This window comes from Octopus bimaculoides, chromosome 2, assembly GCF_001194135.2.
Source record: "Octopus bimaculoides isolate UCB-OBI-ISO-001 chromosome 2, ASM119413v2, whole genome shotgun sequence".
Lineage (NCBI taxonomy): Eukaryota > Metazoa > Mollusca > Cephalopoda > Octopoda > Octopodidae > Octopus > Octopus bimaculoides.
The window spans coordinates 129,406,474-129,420,337 of record NC_068982.1 but is presented as its reverse complement, the minus strand read 5'-3'; the positions used below and the strand labels follow the sequence as shown (position 1 = coordinate 129,420,337).

General features: G+C 35.0%; 1 protein-coding gene across 5 annotated transcripts in view; it reads left to right on the top strand.

Annotated features, from left to right (window-relative positions):
• The window catches only part of LOC106879229 (valine--tRNA ligase), a 45,768-nt gene that overhangs the window by 1,984 nt on the left and 29,920 nt on the right, over nt 1-13,864 (top strand). For 3 of the 5 annotated variants that reach the window (XM_014928715.2, XM_014928717.2, XM_052965597.1), the window contains exons 2-7: nt 1,603-1,780; nt 5,114-5,189; nt 7,172-7,275; nt 7,786-7,910; nt 9,490-9,654; nt 11,198-11,279. In XM_014928715.2, the coding sequence (XP_014784201.1) occupies nt 1,603-1,780; nt 5,114-5,189; nt 7,172-7,275; nt 7,786-7,910; nt 9,490-9,654; nt 11,198-11,279 (730 nt within the window). Of the gene's footprint in view, nt 1-302; nt 321-914; nt 1,117-1,602; nt 1,781-5,113; nt 5,190-7,171; nt 7,276-7,785; nt 7,911-9,489; nt 9,655-11,197; nt 11,280-13,864 lie in introns of those variants that run through there. The other 2 variants (XM_052965598.1, XM_014928716.2) reach the window with 2 other exon arrangements.

Here is a 13,864-nt window from a genome sequence, read left to right as displayed (position 1 = left end):
AGAACACATTTTACATAACGTAAACATGGGAGAGAGAAAAAATCAATAAATAAATAACTACAATAAAAGCATGCACACACCATCTATTATACAATGCGCCAGGGGAAACTGATGTTCGGAGGATGATTGCGAGTTGAGGAACTGGAACAGCTGAGCAATCATCAGAACATCATTTAATAATTTAGTGATTGTAGGGGCATAACTACAGGGTTTTACCCCCAGGTAGGGGTGCGCTTACGAAATAAAAAATTTAAAAAAAAAAACTTGCTGGTCAGTGGTTCAGCGATCAGTAATGTCTCGAAAGACACAAGTGGAAGATTGTAATTTTTTAAAAACTCTTTTCTTCTTTCTCTCACTGTTGGCTTTTGTAAATTCCATAGTTTTTCACTAAATTATCTCAAATATGTATATATTTAAATATAAATACTGAGTTACAAATTTATGATGCAAGTGCTAATGTATGTTACAGTACAATACTTATAATGCTTTATTCTGTTATTTCACCGTCGCCGCTCTTCACTATCTCTCGTGAACAAGAAATTTTAAGTGTTTTTTGTTTTTAAACTTTTCCCTCATTTCTCCATATGCTTCTTTGCTTCAATTCTTTTGATAATCGTTGCTTTCCTAGGCCATGCTGGATCTTCGATATCTTGGTTTCCTTATCCACTCCCACTGCTGCTAATGTTATATAAATAATAGGACCAGATGATATTTCCTGAGACTGAAATAATTACCTTTAGCGAACACCCTGCGCACTTGTAATTTCATTTCATGGGTGCATTTATTACTAATAAAACTAAATAATTAATCATTTAATGATTTTTCCATTCGAAAATTTACGTATTTATTTTGATTTTTTTTTTTTTTTACTTTTAATTACTTAATGTATTCTTTAAATGTGAGGTATGCGGGATTTGTCCCATACTCGTGTTGCAAATCAAAATCTAAGATATTAGTCTGATAAAGTTATCTGAAATGACCGACCTGAGAAGCTGACGCAATTAAAGAGAGAAATTTCATTATTAAGGCGGTGTAACTCTAAAATTGTTTCATAAATTAAAATTGCTCTTGATGTTTGATTTATATTTGTTGTACCTTTAGTTAGAAACTAGCATTGTAAGTATTTAATTTAATTGATTTTAATTAACTTGATATTTCAAATTAACAAGCAAGAGCTTTTTTTTCTGTAAATTATTATGATTATTTAGAATGAAAAAAAAGTTTTATTTTCATATAAATCATCACACATCAAATGCTAATTTATGATTTTAGATATTTTTAACTTAGTTAATGATTATATAAAAATGAAAAATATTAACTAATTATAAACTGAAAGTAACGATATGATCAGACTGTTTCAGTATTTTTGTTAGTCTTCTAAATTGATTGTTTATATTTAAATTTAGTTATTATTTTATTGATCATTCCTGGAAAATCATAAATGATTTTAATGATTGTTTTTATGAATTGAAGTTTTCTTCAGAAAGTTTGATTGAGTGCATCACGTCTCTTCGTGGTGTTTTATGTGTTGACGTCGGTGTATTGTTGAATGTGTTGGTTCGAAAGCCGGTGTTAAATCGATATTACTTATTTAATTGATAGTGAAATAATGGCAGATATTTCTGTGGAAGCTCCTCCGTCGTCTGGCGATGTCATGGACGGAGCACCGAAACCTAAAACAGCTGCCCAGCTGAAAAAGGAAGCCCAAAAGCAGGCTAAACTTGAAAAATTCAAAGCTAAGCAAGAGAAATTACAGGCCAAGAAAGATGACAATAGCGAGGTAAGAAGAAACATTCAGATAGTAATTGTTAATTAAACTGCTTTCGTTTTCAATTAATTTCTAAAATATTTTTTGTCTAAAGTATTAAATTACCCGGATAACATTAATTCATTATAACCTCAAAGCACCGGTAAAATGAAATGCTACTGAAATTCACGTGTACATAGTTTATACAATTCCCTATATTTCCTGCTCTTTTCGTTTGTGTCTGAGTTAAAATTGCTTTATCATTCATATAGTTATATGAAAATTCATCATGTACGATAGTTTAGAATAATTTTGTAAATTTAGCATCCGTTGCTAATTCAGTAATTAATATGAACGGGTATTGAGATCTAAGATGTTGCATGTTTTATCAATTCTAGAATCTAATTAATAACGTCTGTTCAAATTTCATGAAGATCAACACTACTTTTCATTCATCTGGAATCTTTAAAATACACATTTACACACCAACTAGAATATTCTTGCCTTTAAAATTAGCATCGTCTTCACTTCAATGAAATCAATATGATCAGAACATATGGGGAAATAGTTTCCACGCGTAATATATATATTTCCTTTTTTCAGACTACAGAGAGTAATTTAAATGAGATTTAGCTGCTATTTCTGGCAAGTTGAGAGATCGCTTGAGTTTCCTCTCATCATCCCAAGACGTAGTTTTACAACTCCGACCCTACATCAAGCCCCTAGAAGTTCCATCTTACAAAATGCACTCCCATTCAAGACAACATAAAGTACAAACTACCCACGTTCAACTACAAATACATAACACGCACATACAGAAGAAAATGGTGATAGGAATTACTAACAATACTACAGTATTCGCAAGGTCTATGAAGACGTAGTCAAACAATGCATGAACACACTAAAAGTAGGTATTTTGGTAGCCACCACATTTGGCAAACATAAAGTAACAAAAACACTAATTATTGTCGTCGTTTAACGTCCGTTTTCCATGCCAACAAGGGTTGGTACTGTTTGACAGGAGCCCACAAGCAAGAGGACTACACCAAGCTCCAGTGTCTGCTTTGGTATGGTTTATATGGCGAAATGTCCTTCCTAACGTGAACCAAATGCTACACTCAATATAGTAAATCCATTATGGATTATGCCATTCCTGTCTGAGACCCTCTTTTTTCTACAACAAAATATAAAGAACACAAAGCAACATGCTTTGCATTATTTCTGGTAGTCAAAACAGCAATAAAAATATTCAAATTGAAAGACCATCTAAATGTGTGAAAAGCACAGTTTGTTGCTGCAATAAGCTCTTGATCTCAGTGCTTGGCACTACATGTTTAGTCATGCTTAGACCCCTAGCACCACACTATCGCAGGAATACCATCCCATTTACTTAGTCCCAAAATATGAAGACAAACAAAAAATAACAATATCAATAATCTCCTTAGCTTCAAGCCCTGTGTTGTGCTCTAGCTGTAGTTACTTTGCCTGCTTCTGTTATAGCCATCACAAGAATCTCATTAGTCAGGTGCCCTCCCTGTGCCCAGAGTTTGGCTTGCAAAACTCTCTGATTCTCTTGTGTTGTGTTGCATGCATACAACCAGCCAGGCTCTTGTTTCCAGTCCAGTCCAGTCTCTGATGTCATTAGTCCTCAAATGTCTTTGATGGCCTCTTGCTGTCTTCCCTCTCCACACTTCCTGTACAATGACTCGTGTATCTCCATAATACAATAGCTTTGTGCACTCAACATTAGGTGTGTTTGGACTTTCAGCTGTTCTTGTACTACAGTGTTTGTTACTCTGTCTTTCTAGCTTATTTTGCCCAATCCATGAAAGATCCACTTCTCGAAAGGCTTCTATCTTCTTTTTCATTGATCTGTACATTGCCACATACCTGCCTCATTAGAGGACAATTGGTGTATAGGTTCTTGTGTATGCTTTGACTATGTACACCGGAACCTACAGATATTACAAAAAAATAAAAACACAACAAAAACTGCATATTGGAATGTGAAGTAAGATCTTCAATCAATTAGAAGCATGGTGTCTAAAATACCAGATATCTAGAATGCATCCAGTTGTTTGACCAACTACCTATGTTCCAAGGGCATCCAGCTGTAGAAACTCTGCCAAATCAGATTGGAGCCTGGTGTAGCCATCTGGTTCACCAGTCCTCAGTCAAATCGTTCAACCCATGCTAGCATGGAAAACGGACGTTAAACGATGATGATGATGATGATGATCAGTGTTAATTAAGGCCACACAATAACAGTCACCTGCTTAAATTTCATATTTTAATTCAATTATGACAAAAAATTTCTCGGTAGAGAAAAACAATTTTTATTTTTTTGTGATTCATTGAGATTTCCTTATAATTCTCAGCATATTTTTTTACTGTAATTTGTTTTGCATCCTATTTAACAATTTGTTCACTGGAGAAAGTTAAATTCAGTCCTATAAATCTATAATCATCATGTAATGTCTAACATAAGGTAGATTGACAAATCCCATCCAATACCAAGCCACCATCATGGCAGAATTTGAACTCAATACTGCAGGCTTACAAAAAACATCACTTACACAAGTGCTGCAATACAAACGAAGAATACTTCTTACATTACTTGGAAAAAAAATCATCAATCATACCCAGTTAGGAGGTAATTTTTAACCATCTCAAAAATGATTACAATTGCAAAGCTTTGCACAGCCTGCAAGAACTCTAACTGTCCAAATTAGAATCCTCTTACCTATTCAATCCCAGTCAAGGTGACTGTAAAAAACAATCTTCATACTAGAGGACATCTTGGGCAAGTGTCTTTTACTATAGCTTTGAGTCAATCAAAACCTTGTGAATGGATTTAGTTGCTGGAAACTGAAAGATGCCTCTGTGTGCATGTGTGTGTGTGTGTGTGTTATGATCTTCCTGTCTTGACAGCATGTGATAGTTGTAAACAAGTGTCACCATAATGCAAACAGTGTCCTTCGTTTCCAATGATAATCTGGTCATGGGGAAATATTACTTTGCCTGGAAACAAGTGTAGATTGGTAACAGGAATGGTATCTGGCTATAGAAAATCTGCCTCAACAAATTCCATGTGATTCATGCTGGCATGGAAAAGTGGATGTTAAATGGTGCCACATTAAAAGCACTGGCGCTAGTGCTGCATAAAAAGCACCCAGTGCACTCTATGGAGTGGTTGGCATTAGGAAGGGCATCCACCTGTAGAAACCATGCCAGAACAGACAATAGAGCCTAATGTGGTCTCTGGTCAAACTGTCCAACCCATGCCAGCATGGAAAATGGACATTAAATGATGGTGATGATGATGATGGTCATGTGTTTACTCACAATCTCTTTCTTTAATTATAGAAGAAAAAAGAAAAGAAGGTAAAAGACCGAGCCATTATAACCTATGATGTTCAAACGCCAAAGGGTGAGAAAAAAGGTAAGGAAGCTTTTATTCAATTTTCTTTCTAAAAATAAAAGTGTTGTTATTGCAGAATATTTTACAGCTACAAAATTCTGAATATTGTCAGGTTATATTTATTGATATTTATTTCTAAATCTTTCAATTATTGTATTGAATTATATTCATTATGAAAAAGCAAAATCAATCAAACTGTTACATGAAGGAATTTAGAGAGGATCTAGCTTAACACCATTACAAGTCTGTCTTCTAAAAGAAGGCAGGTGTGAATTGATGGTGTTCTTTATTTATATTTATTCCAGCTCTTTTTATATTTTGTTAATCTTAAAATTCTTAATCTTTTATTCAAATCCCAATCTATAACTTCTTACTGTATTATAAACAGAATGTGTAAAAGTCAGTGGTCTAGTAGTTAGGATGTTCGAATCACAGTTGTAAAGTCATGTTTGATTCTTGTACTAGTTAGTGCATTGTGCCCCTGAGCAAGACATTTCATTTGAGATTACTCCAGTCTACTCAGCTGAATATGAGCACCAGCCAGAGTACTGATGCAGCACACTTGGGGCTGAGAAAGTGTTTGTGTCTGCTCACAACTATATAGTCATTGAAAACGACTAGCAAAAGCATGGTAAAGGTTACTGAACCATGCTTGGCCATGATGACAGTTAGCTATCCATTAACAACACTCTTATTTGTTATTTCCTAACCTAGCATTTCAGAATAATTTAGACTGCATTTTTGTTTGTATCATTCGTCAAGTAACAACCATTTCTTCCTAATTATTCTAACAGGCTTTGCTTCTAATTAAATTTATTAGCATCCTACTTGCAAACGAATTTAAAATTGTTTAAGGCCCGATTGAAGTAATCTACCATCAAAGGCAAGCTTTGCAGTGTTTGCTTTAGACATTTTACAGAATCTTAATCTTTTAAACTTTAACTTCTAACCCTAACCCTAACCCTAACCCTAACCAACCAGTGAAGTTGAAACTCCTCAAATGAATCCTAAATAAAAACTAAGACATTATTAGTCTTAAGGTTCATCACAAAATAACATCATAGTAGAACAGTGCAATGTGTGTACTATAAACAGAAAACCAATGTATTCAAGCAAATAAAACAATGAAAACCATTAATAGTAATTTCTTGTGAGGCCCATTAGTGCAGCAGTTGCCAAACTTATTTTGTTGAGGAACCCTTATATCATCATCATCATCATCATCGTTTAACGTCCGCTTTCCATGCTAGCATGGGTTGGACGATTTGACTGAGGACTGGTGAAACCGGATGGCAACACCAGGCTCCAATCTAATTTGGCAGAGTTTCTACAGCTGGATGCCCTTCCTAACGCCAACCACTCAGAGAGTGTAGTGGGTGCTTTTACATGTCACCCGCACGAAAACGGCCACGCTCGAAATGGTGTCTTTTATGTGCCACCCGCACAAGCCAGTCCAGGGGCACTGGCAACGATCTCACTCGAAAATCCTACGGGAGCCAGTCAGGCGGTACTGGCAACGGCCACGCTCAAAATGGTGCATCTCATGTGCCACCCGCACAAGAGCCAGTCCAGGGGCACTGGCAACGATCTCACTTGGCTTGCCGGGTCTTCTCACGCACAGCACATTTCCAAAGGTCTCGGTCAGTAGTCATCGCCTCGGTGAGGCCCAATGTACGAAGGTCTTGCCTCACCACCTCAGCCCAGGTCTTCCTGGGCCTACCTCTTCCACGGGTTCCGATTTTTTTTAAATCACTGAACCCTTATCAATATTTTGCAGACACCCCTACTAATCTAGTAAGACCTTAAATGGAACAAAAATTTATTCATTACTTTGAAATAATGAATTTTTTTTTTTATAGAATAAGTTTTTTTACAGTTTTATTAAAAGATCCCTTATTTTATAGAACTCCCCAATTTATTTTCATGGAACCCCCTTTGAAAAACATTCCAGTCTAAAAACTAGATTTTTTTTTTAGAATTTCTTTTTTTTTTTCTTTATTCAGATACCAAATGTTCTATGCCAGATGCATACAGCCCACAGTATGTGGAAGCTGCTTGGTATGACTGGTGGGTTAAATGTGGCTATTTCAAGCCAGAATATGCTTTAGTAAGTTGTTTATGCTTCAATTTTAAAAACTTTTATTTTTATGCTAGCATAGTTTAGATAGGGAGTTTTTAGTCCATCATTGCAACCAATTTTGCTACCTTATTCTTTCAATAATGTTGTATAAACAATAAGTTTTAATAATATAGAATGTTCTTGCTAACTTAATAGAATGTAAATATGTATATATCTGTGACAATATTTTTTTCTCATCTACTCTTCTGTCTTTACATTATTAACTTGCCAAATGTATATTATTAATTTTAGACAATAACTCTCGTTCATCCATTTTTTTTTCTGACTACTCACTGGTGCTGAATTAGAGGTTTTTTTAAAATTAATTGTCACACTACTGCTTTATGAAACTTACTGGTATATAGTAACCGGATCACAATCTTTGATGTTATTTAAAAAAATGAAAACTATTAACTTTAAAAAGAAATAAAGAATAAAATATCAATACTTAATTCTCACAAGATCACAAATTCTTTATGTTAATTGTTATTTTTTCAGTCTCAAAACAAAGGAGGTTCACCACCTGAAAAATTCATTATGGTCATTCCTCCACCAAATGTAACTGGTTCCCTTCATTTAGGCCATGCTTTAACTAATGCTGTTGAAGATACCATAACAAGATGGTTTGTTGATATTTTGTTTCAGTTTTTGGAATATTTGTTTTAAAATTTAGTTTCTCCTTTGTAAAATTATCTTCATATTCAGATAAATAATTGTTTAAAGAAATTCTACATTGATCTGAGGTTTTCTTTCTGTTACTACTCCTCTTAATTCTAATCCATATTTACATATTTCATTTCTTATGTGTATTTTATTGTTTCTGATTTAATTGTTTCTATTTTGATCAAAGAACATCTGAAGGCATGTTTCTTCGTTCTTTAAATGAAATAGTGGACATGTAACACTTATTTTACCTTTTTTCCTCTGTGGAATCCAAAAATACTTCAATTCTGATTAATTGCTAGCCCATTACTAATTATTTTCTATACCATACTGTTACACATCAGTAATAGTGTATCCATCTCACAAATATAAACACACCCATTCTTAATCAATAACTAAAAGAAAACTTTGCTGGTTTGGCAATGATTCTCCTATTGTTCACATTTATCTGCTCTTCCCCCACCACTCTCTCCCTTCGATATATTTTCCAAATATGTTAGTTATATTATATATCCACGTAGTCTCACTCTTTGTACAATACACATTACCTTTCATCTGTTTCATCCCAACAGATTTAGACAAAAAATTTAAGCAACCCTTCCTTGTAGAACTGCTCCTTTTTGGATCCTGTGTATGGTTTTCTGAACAACATACTTGCAATAATTTAAACTAAAAACCAACTTTATGTATCTTGTTCTATCACTGAGCCAAAAAACAAAAAACTCAGGAAATATAAAACAAATCGAGTTAGTATAACTTAAAATAAAGCAAATGAAGCAACTAGCTCAATTTTTGCTGATTGTGATAATGTTTGTTTTTATAAATTTTTGCTGGAGCAATACTAAATTATGAATATCGCCTTCCTGGCATTTGTGCTGGTGGCACGTGAAAAGTCATTCAAGCGAGATCGTTGCCAGTGCCGCTGGACTGGCTCCTGTGCAGGTGGCATGTAAAATACACCATTTTGAGCGTGGCCGTTGCCAGTACCATCTGACTGGCCTTCATACCAGTGGCACGTAAAAGCACACCCACTACACTCTCGGAGTGGTTGGCATTAGGAAAGGCATCCAGCTGTAGAAACTCTGCCAAATCAGATTGGAGTCTGGTGTAGCCATCTGGTTCACCAGTCCTCAGTCAAATCATCCAACTCATGCTAGCATGGAAAGCGAACGTTAAACGATGATGGTGATGATGATGATTTCTTGTTCTCTTATTTAAATAGTCAATATATTTCTCTCTCTCTCTCTTTTTTTTTTATCTTACTGTGTTTTATTATGGGCAGTGTGCATGTACTTCTAGCTTTCATTGCTGTCTTCTTTATTGGATTTATATGTCCACTTTCTGTCCCCTTTTTTTAATATTTCCTGATGAGTTATAGTGTACCTGAGCACTGTCTACAATAAGCTCGTTATTATTATTATTAAACTGTTTTTGCATTTTATAGTGCTATATGTTCAAGACATGCATAAAATTACTACCAGCTATTTATTTTGTTCTTATTGGAGGTTAATTTCCAATGTTCCTTTTTAATTTTCTCAGGCATCGCATGAACGGTAAAGCAACGCTGTGGAATCCTGGTTGTGACCATGCAGGTATTGCTACACAAGTTGTGGTGGAGAAGAAAATTTTTAAAGAACAGGGTATCACTCGACATGAACTTGGTAGAGAAAACTTTCTAAAAGAAGTATGGAAATGGAAAAATGAGTAAGGAACATTTTGTCATCATGTGTTTTTCCTCAGTAATTGGAAGACATATTCTGAGGAATACCAGTTTATTTATGGAAGCATCTTTAAGTTAGCATTACATTTTTGACTCAGTTGGTAGACTAGGAAAAAAAAGAAAATTGTAAAAATAACAGTTTCTAATTTTATAAATGGATGGAAGTAATACTGCATAAAAGCATCTGAGAATGCATTTAGTTATTAAAATTCATTATTTTCACTATTCTCCACTTAAGCCATTTTCCAATGTGTCATATTTGATTTCTGATGATGATGATGATGATGATGATAGTTGATACGTTAATTAATTTAATATACCAACTATATTTAGAAAAATCAAAGTTAAAATAACAATCATTATTGAACTGTAGTTTGGAATATAAATTAACATGAAATTTTAATGGCAGTTTTAATTCAGAATCAACGACAAAAAAGGGAATTTGTAACATAGAACTAAGAGCTAGTTCTGGTGGGTTGGCATCAAAAAGGTTAATGAAGCTCAATCTATAGTATTCTCTAGCTCCACTCACAGACATTTCTGTTACAACTAAATATGCCCTGTGATGACAAGTCTTGAAGTTACCAAAAAGTTGTCTTTACTGTTTAGTTTAGAAATACTAATACAGCCAGTATCACTGTATAGCAAGTTAATCATATGAATATACGATTCACTTAATATATGCTTTAGTAACCTTTTTCTTACCATATTTTTGCTGAAATGCCTTGCTTTTGTTTCAATTAATTTTGTTACCCCACAGCAGAAGTGTTAATACTGATCCTGCTGGTGGTGTAAAGCACTTGCAGTGGTGCCACATAAAAGCACCCATGTGGTGTCATATAAAAGTGCCCTTGCGGTGGTGCCACATAAAAGCACCCATGTGGCATCACATAATAGTGCCCTTGCAGTGCCCTGTAAAAGTGCCCATGCGGTGCTATGTAAAAGCGTTCATTTGGTGCCATGTAAAAGTACACATGTGGCATCATGTAAAAGTACATATAGCATCGTGTAAAAGCACCCAGCACACTCTGTAAAGTGGTTGGCATTAGGAAGAGCATCCAGCTGTAGAAACCATGCCAAATCAGACTGGAGTCTGGTGCAGCTCCTCAGCTTGCCAGCTCTGGTCATACCGTCCAACCTATACCAGCATGGACAATGGACATTAAATGATGTTGTTGCTGTCGTTGATGATGATAATGATGAATTTATTAATAATTTTGTTTGGTGTTTGGAACTTAAAATAACATAGAATTTTGATGAAGGATTTTAATTTGTATCACTTTAAAACAAGAATCTTGTATTAGAGAACTAGGGGTAGTCTCAGGTAGGCTGGTGTCAAAAGGGTTAAATGGCTTTCTATTCAAATTTATTTTTAGTAGCTGTTTGTGCCTCAAGCATACTTATATGTATGTATTATATGTGTATTGTATTTGTGTGTGTTTATGTATACACATATATGTATGTTATATGTGTGTGTGTGTATATACTCTTAGATATGTCTTGAATGTTTTTTTTTGTTTTCTAAAGGAAAGGAGACAGAATTTATCACCAGCTACGGATGTTGGGTAGCTCTCTGGATTGGGACCGCACTTGTTTTACTATGGACCCTGTAAGCTCTTATATTTGCCAGTATTTTATTTATAACATCAATACTTCAGATTGAAAAACTAAATCACTCAGAAGAGCCTTGCTATTCATTTTTGGTTCTATCAAGTCTGTAGCAGATATTGACATTAATTCTTGAAACGTGTTTGTGATCAGAAAGATAACCAAATTTCCACATAACTGAAAGTATAACCTAGTTTTAGGCTATTGAAAATGAGACTATAGAGTATTTGAACTTTCTGTACCAGGCTGTTAAGTATGTAAACATTTAACTTATAACACTGTTTCTTGTGATGTGGTGGTGATGGAGAAAGGGGAAGCCACATACTCTCTAAAAGGAAGCTGTGAGAATTTAAAAAGCAGCAAACATATTGCCATATTAATGAAATTAAGATGCCCTGTTATTTAGAGACATCGTTCTAAGAAATCAAGGGCATGTAGAGAGAATAATTATACAGTAGCACATTCAATTTTGTCTTCTCATAAATAAAGAAAGGCCAAAATATTTCACTATTTCCATGATGGGAGCTGGTCCTATAAATAAGCGGTATTTATAGGACATCTTATTTAATCTCAATAAGAGAGTTGTGGATTAGCAGAGTCATTAGATTGTTGGAGAAAATACCTTGCATACTTAGTCCTGTCCTATTACATTCTAGGGCGGACTTTGTCTTTTGTCCTTATGGGATGAGCTTCATATTAACTACACCCATCCCTCAAATTTGTGGCCATGTTCTTATGTTAAAAATCTTTATTAATTGAGAAAGAAATAGAATTGCAGAATTGGTAGATCATCAGACAAAATGCCTTGTGGTATTTAAAGTCTCTTCACATTCATAGTTCAATTTCTTCTGAGGTCAACATAGCACCTCATCCCTTTGAAATAAGTATAAATTAAATGCTGGGTTGAATTAACTCTATTCTTCTCCATAAATCTGGTATTGTGATTGTATTAGAAAACATTAATATAACAAAGAAGGAAAACCTGGTGAATTTATTCACTGGAAACCTTCTGAGAGTAAAAGAAGAAATGAGTTTTGGTTGACTTTCTGCATGTAACAATAATTTCCTTCAACTTCTATAAGTAAAGAAATAATATGTTGAGATTGTTGCTTTTATAACTAAAATGAAGTAAAAAAAAATGTCATATTGTATACTATAAAGATTTCAGCAAAATAATGTGCAACATATAGTGGGATGTACATTCCATTGTGTACTGTGTTAAGACAGATAAAAACTTCAGTATTTGGGTAGAAGGAACAGTAGTTAAAAATGACTTCACTTCACGAAAAGGTTTGTAAGAAGTAAAAGAATGGTTTTCCTTATGATTTAGTAAGGCTTTATATGGGATTTTTATCAATAGATTTAAGATGAAATGTCATATGCATCATCATATGTTTTGAAATCTGACTGTTAGGAATGCAAGTTCACTATCAACCTAATTTAGAGGCTGAAAGATAGGAGTGTTCATTTTGAACTACAAGACAATATTTTTTTGAAGGCCATAGACCTTTGGAAATGTGCTGTGCTTGAGAAGACCCGGCAAGCCAAGTGAGATCGTTGCCAGTGCCCCTGGACTGGCTCTTGTGCGGGTGGCACATGAGATGCACCATTTTGAGCGTGGCCGTTGCCAGTACCGCCTGACTGGCTCCCGTAGGATTTTCGAGTGAGATCGTTGCCAGTGCCCCTGGACTGGCTTGTGCGGGTGGCACATAAAAGACACCATTTCGAGCGTGGCTGTTTTCGTGCGGGTGACACGTAAAAGCACCCACTACACTCTCTGAGTGGTTGGCGTTAGGAAGGGCATCCAGCTGTAGAAACTCTGCCAAATTAGATTGGAGCCTGGTGTTGCCATCCGGTTTCACCAGTCCTCAGTCAAATCGTCCAACCCATGCTAGCATGGAAAGCGGACGTTAAACGATGATGATGATGATCATCATCATCATATAATGGAATTAAAAGGCTATGTCCCTTTGTCTTGGTATCATGTACTAATTGTAAACAAAACATCTGTCATATAGGCAGTGTTCTTTGTTTGCAATCTTCTGCAAAAACATGTCCAGACTAGGGGGAAAATATTATCTTGCATGGAAACAGAGGGTAAGTGACAAGTGGAGTATCCAGTCATAGAAAATCTGCTTCACTGAATCCCATCTGACTTATGTAAGCATGGAAAAGTATCAGTTAAAATAATGATGATGAAGAGGAGGAGGAGTGTGTGTGTTTGTGAGTATCTATATATATAAAAATGAGAATGTGTGTCTGTCTGTCTGTCTGTCTGTGTGAATCCCTAAAACTCGAGAACTACGCAACCAATTTCATTCAAATTTTACACATGCCTTACTTAGGGTTCCAGTTGTGTTTTAGTCAAAAAAAATTATTAACTTCTTGCAGAGTTCGAGCACACGGCAACATAATGTCTCCTCCACTATTTAAGTATTACGTGTCAAAAGTGAAACAAAAACACTCATGTCAAATACTTTCACTTTAAAAATGAAACTATTCCACTAACCGAAACAATCACATTTCAATACTGTAGTGACAGATACTTTCACAGAGAGAGAAAGAGAGAAAGAGAGAGACAGAAAG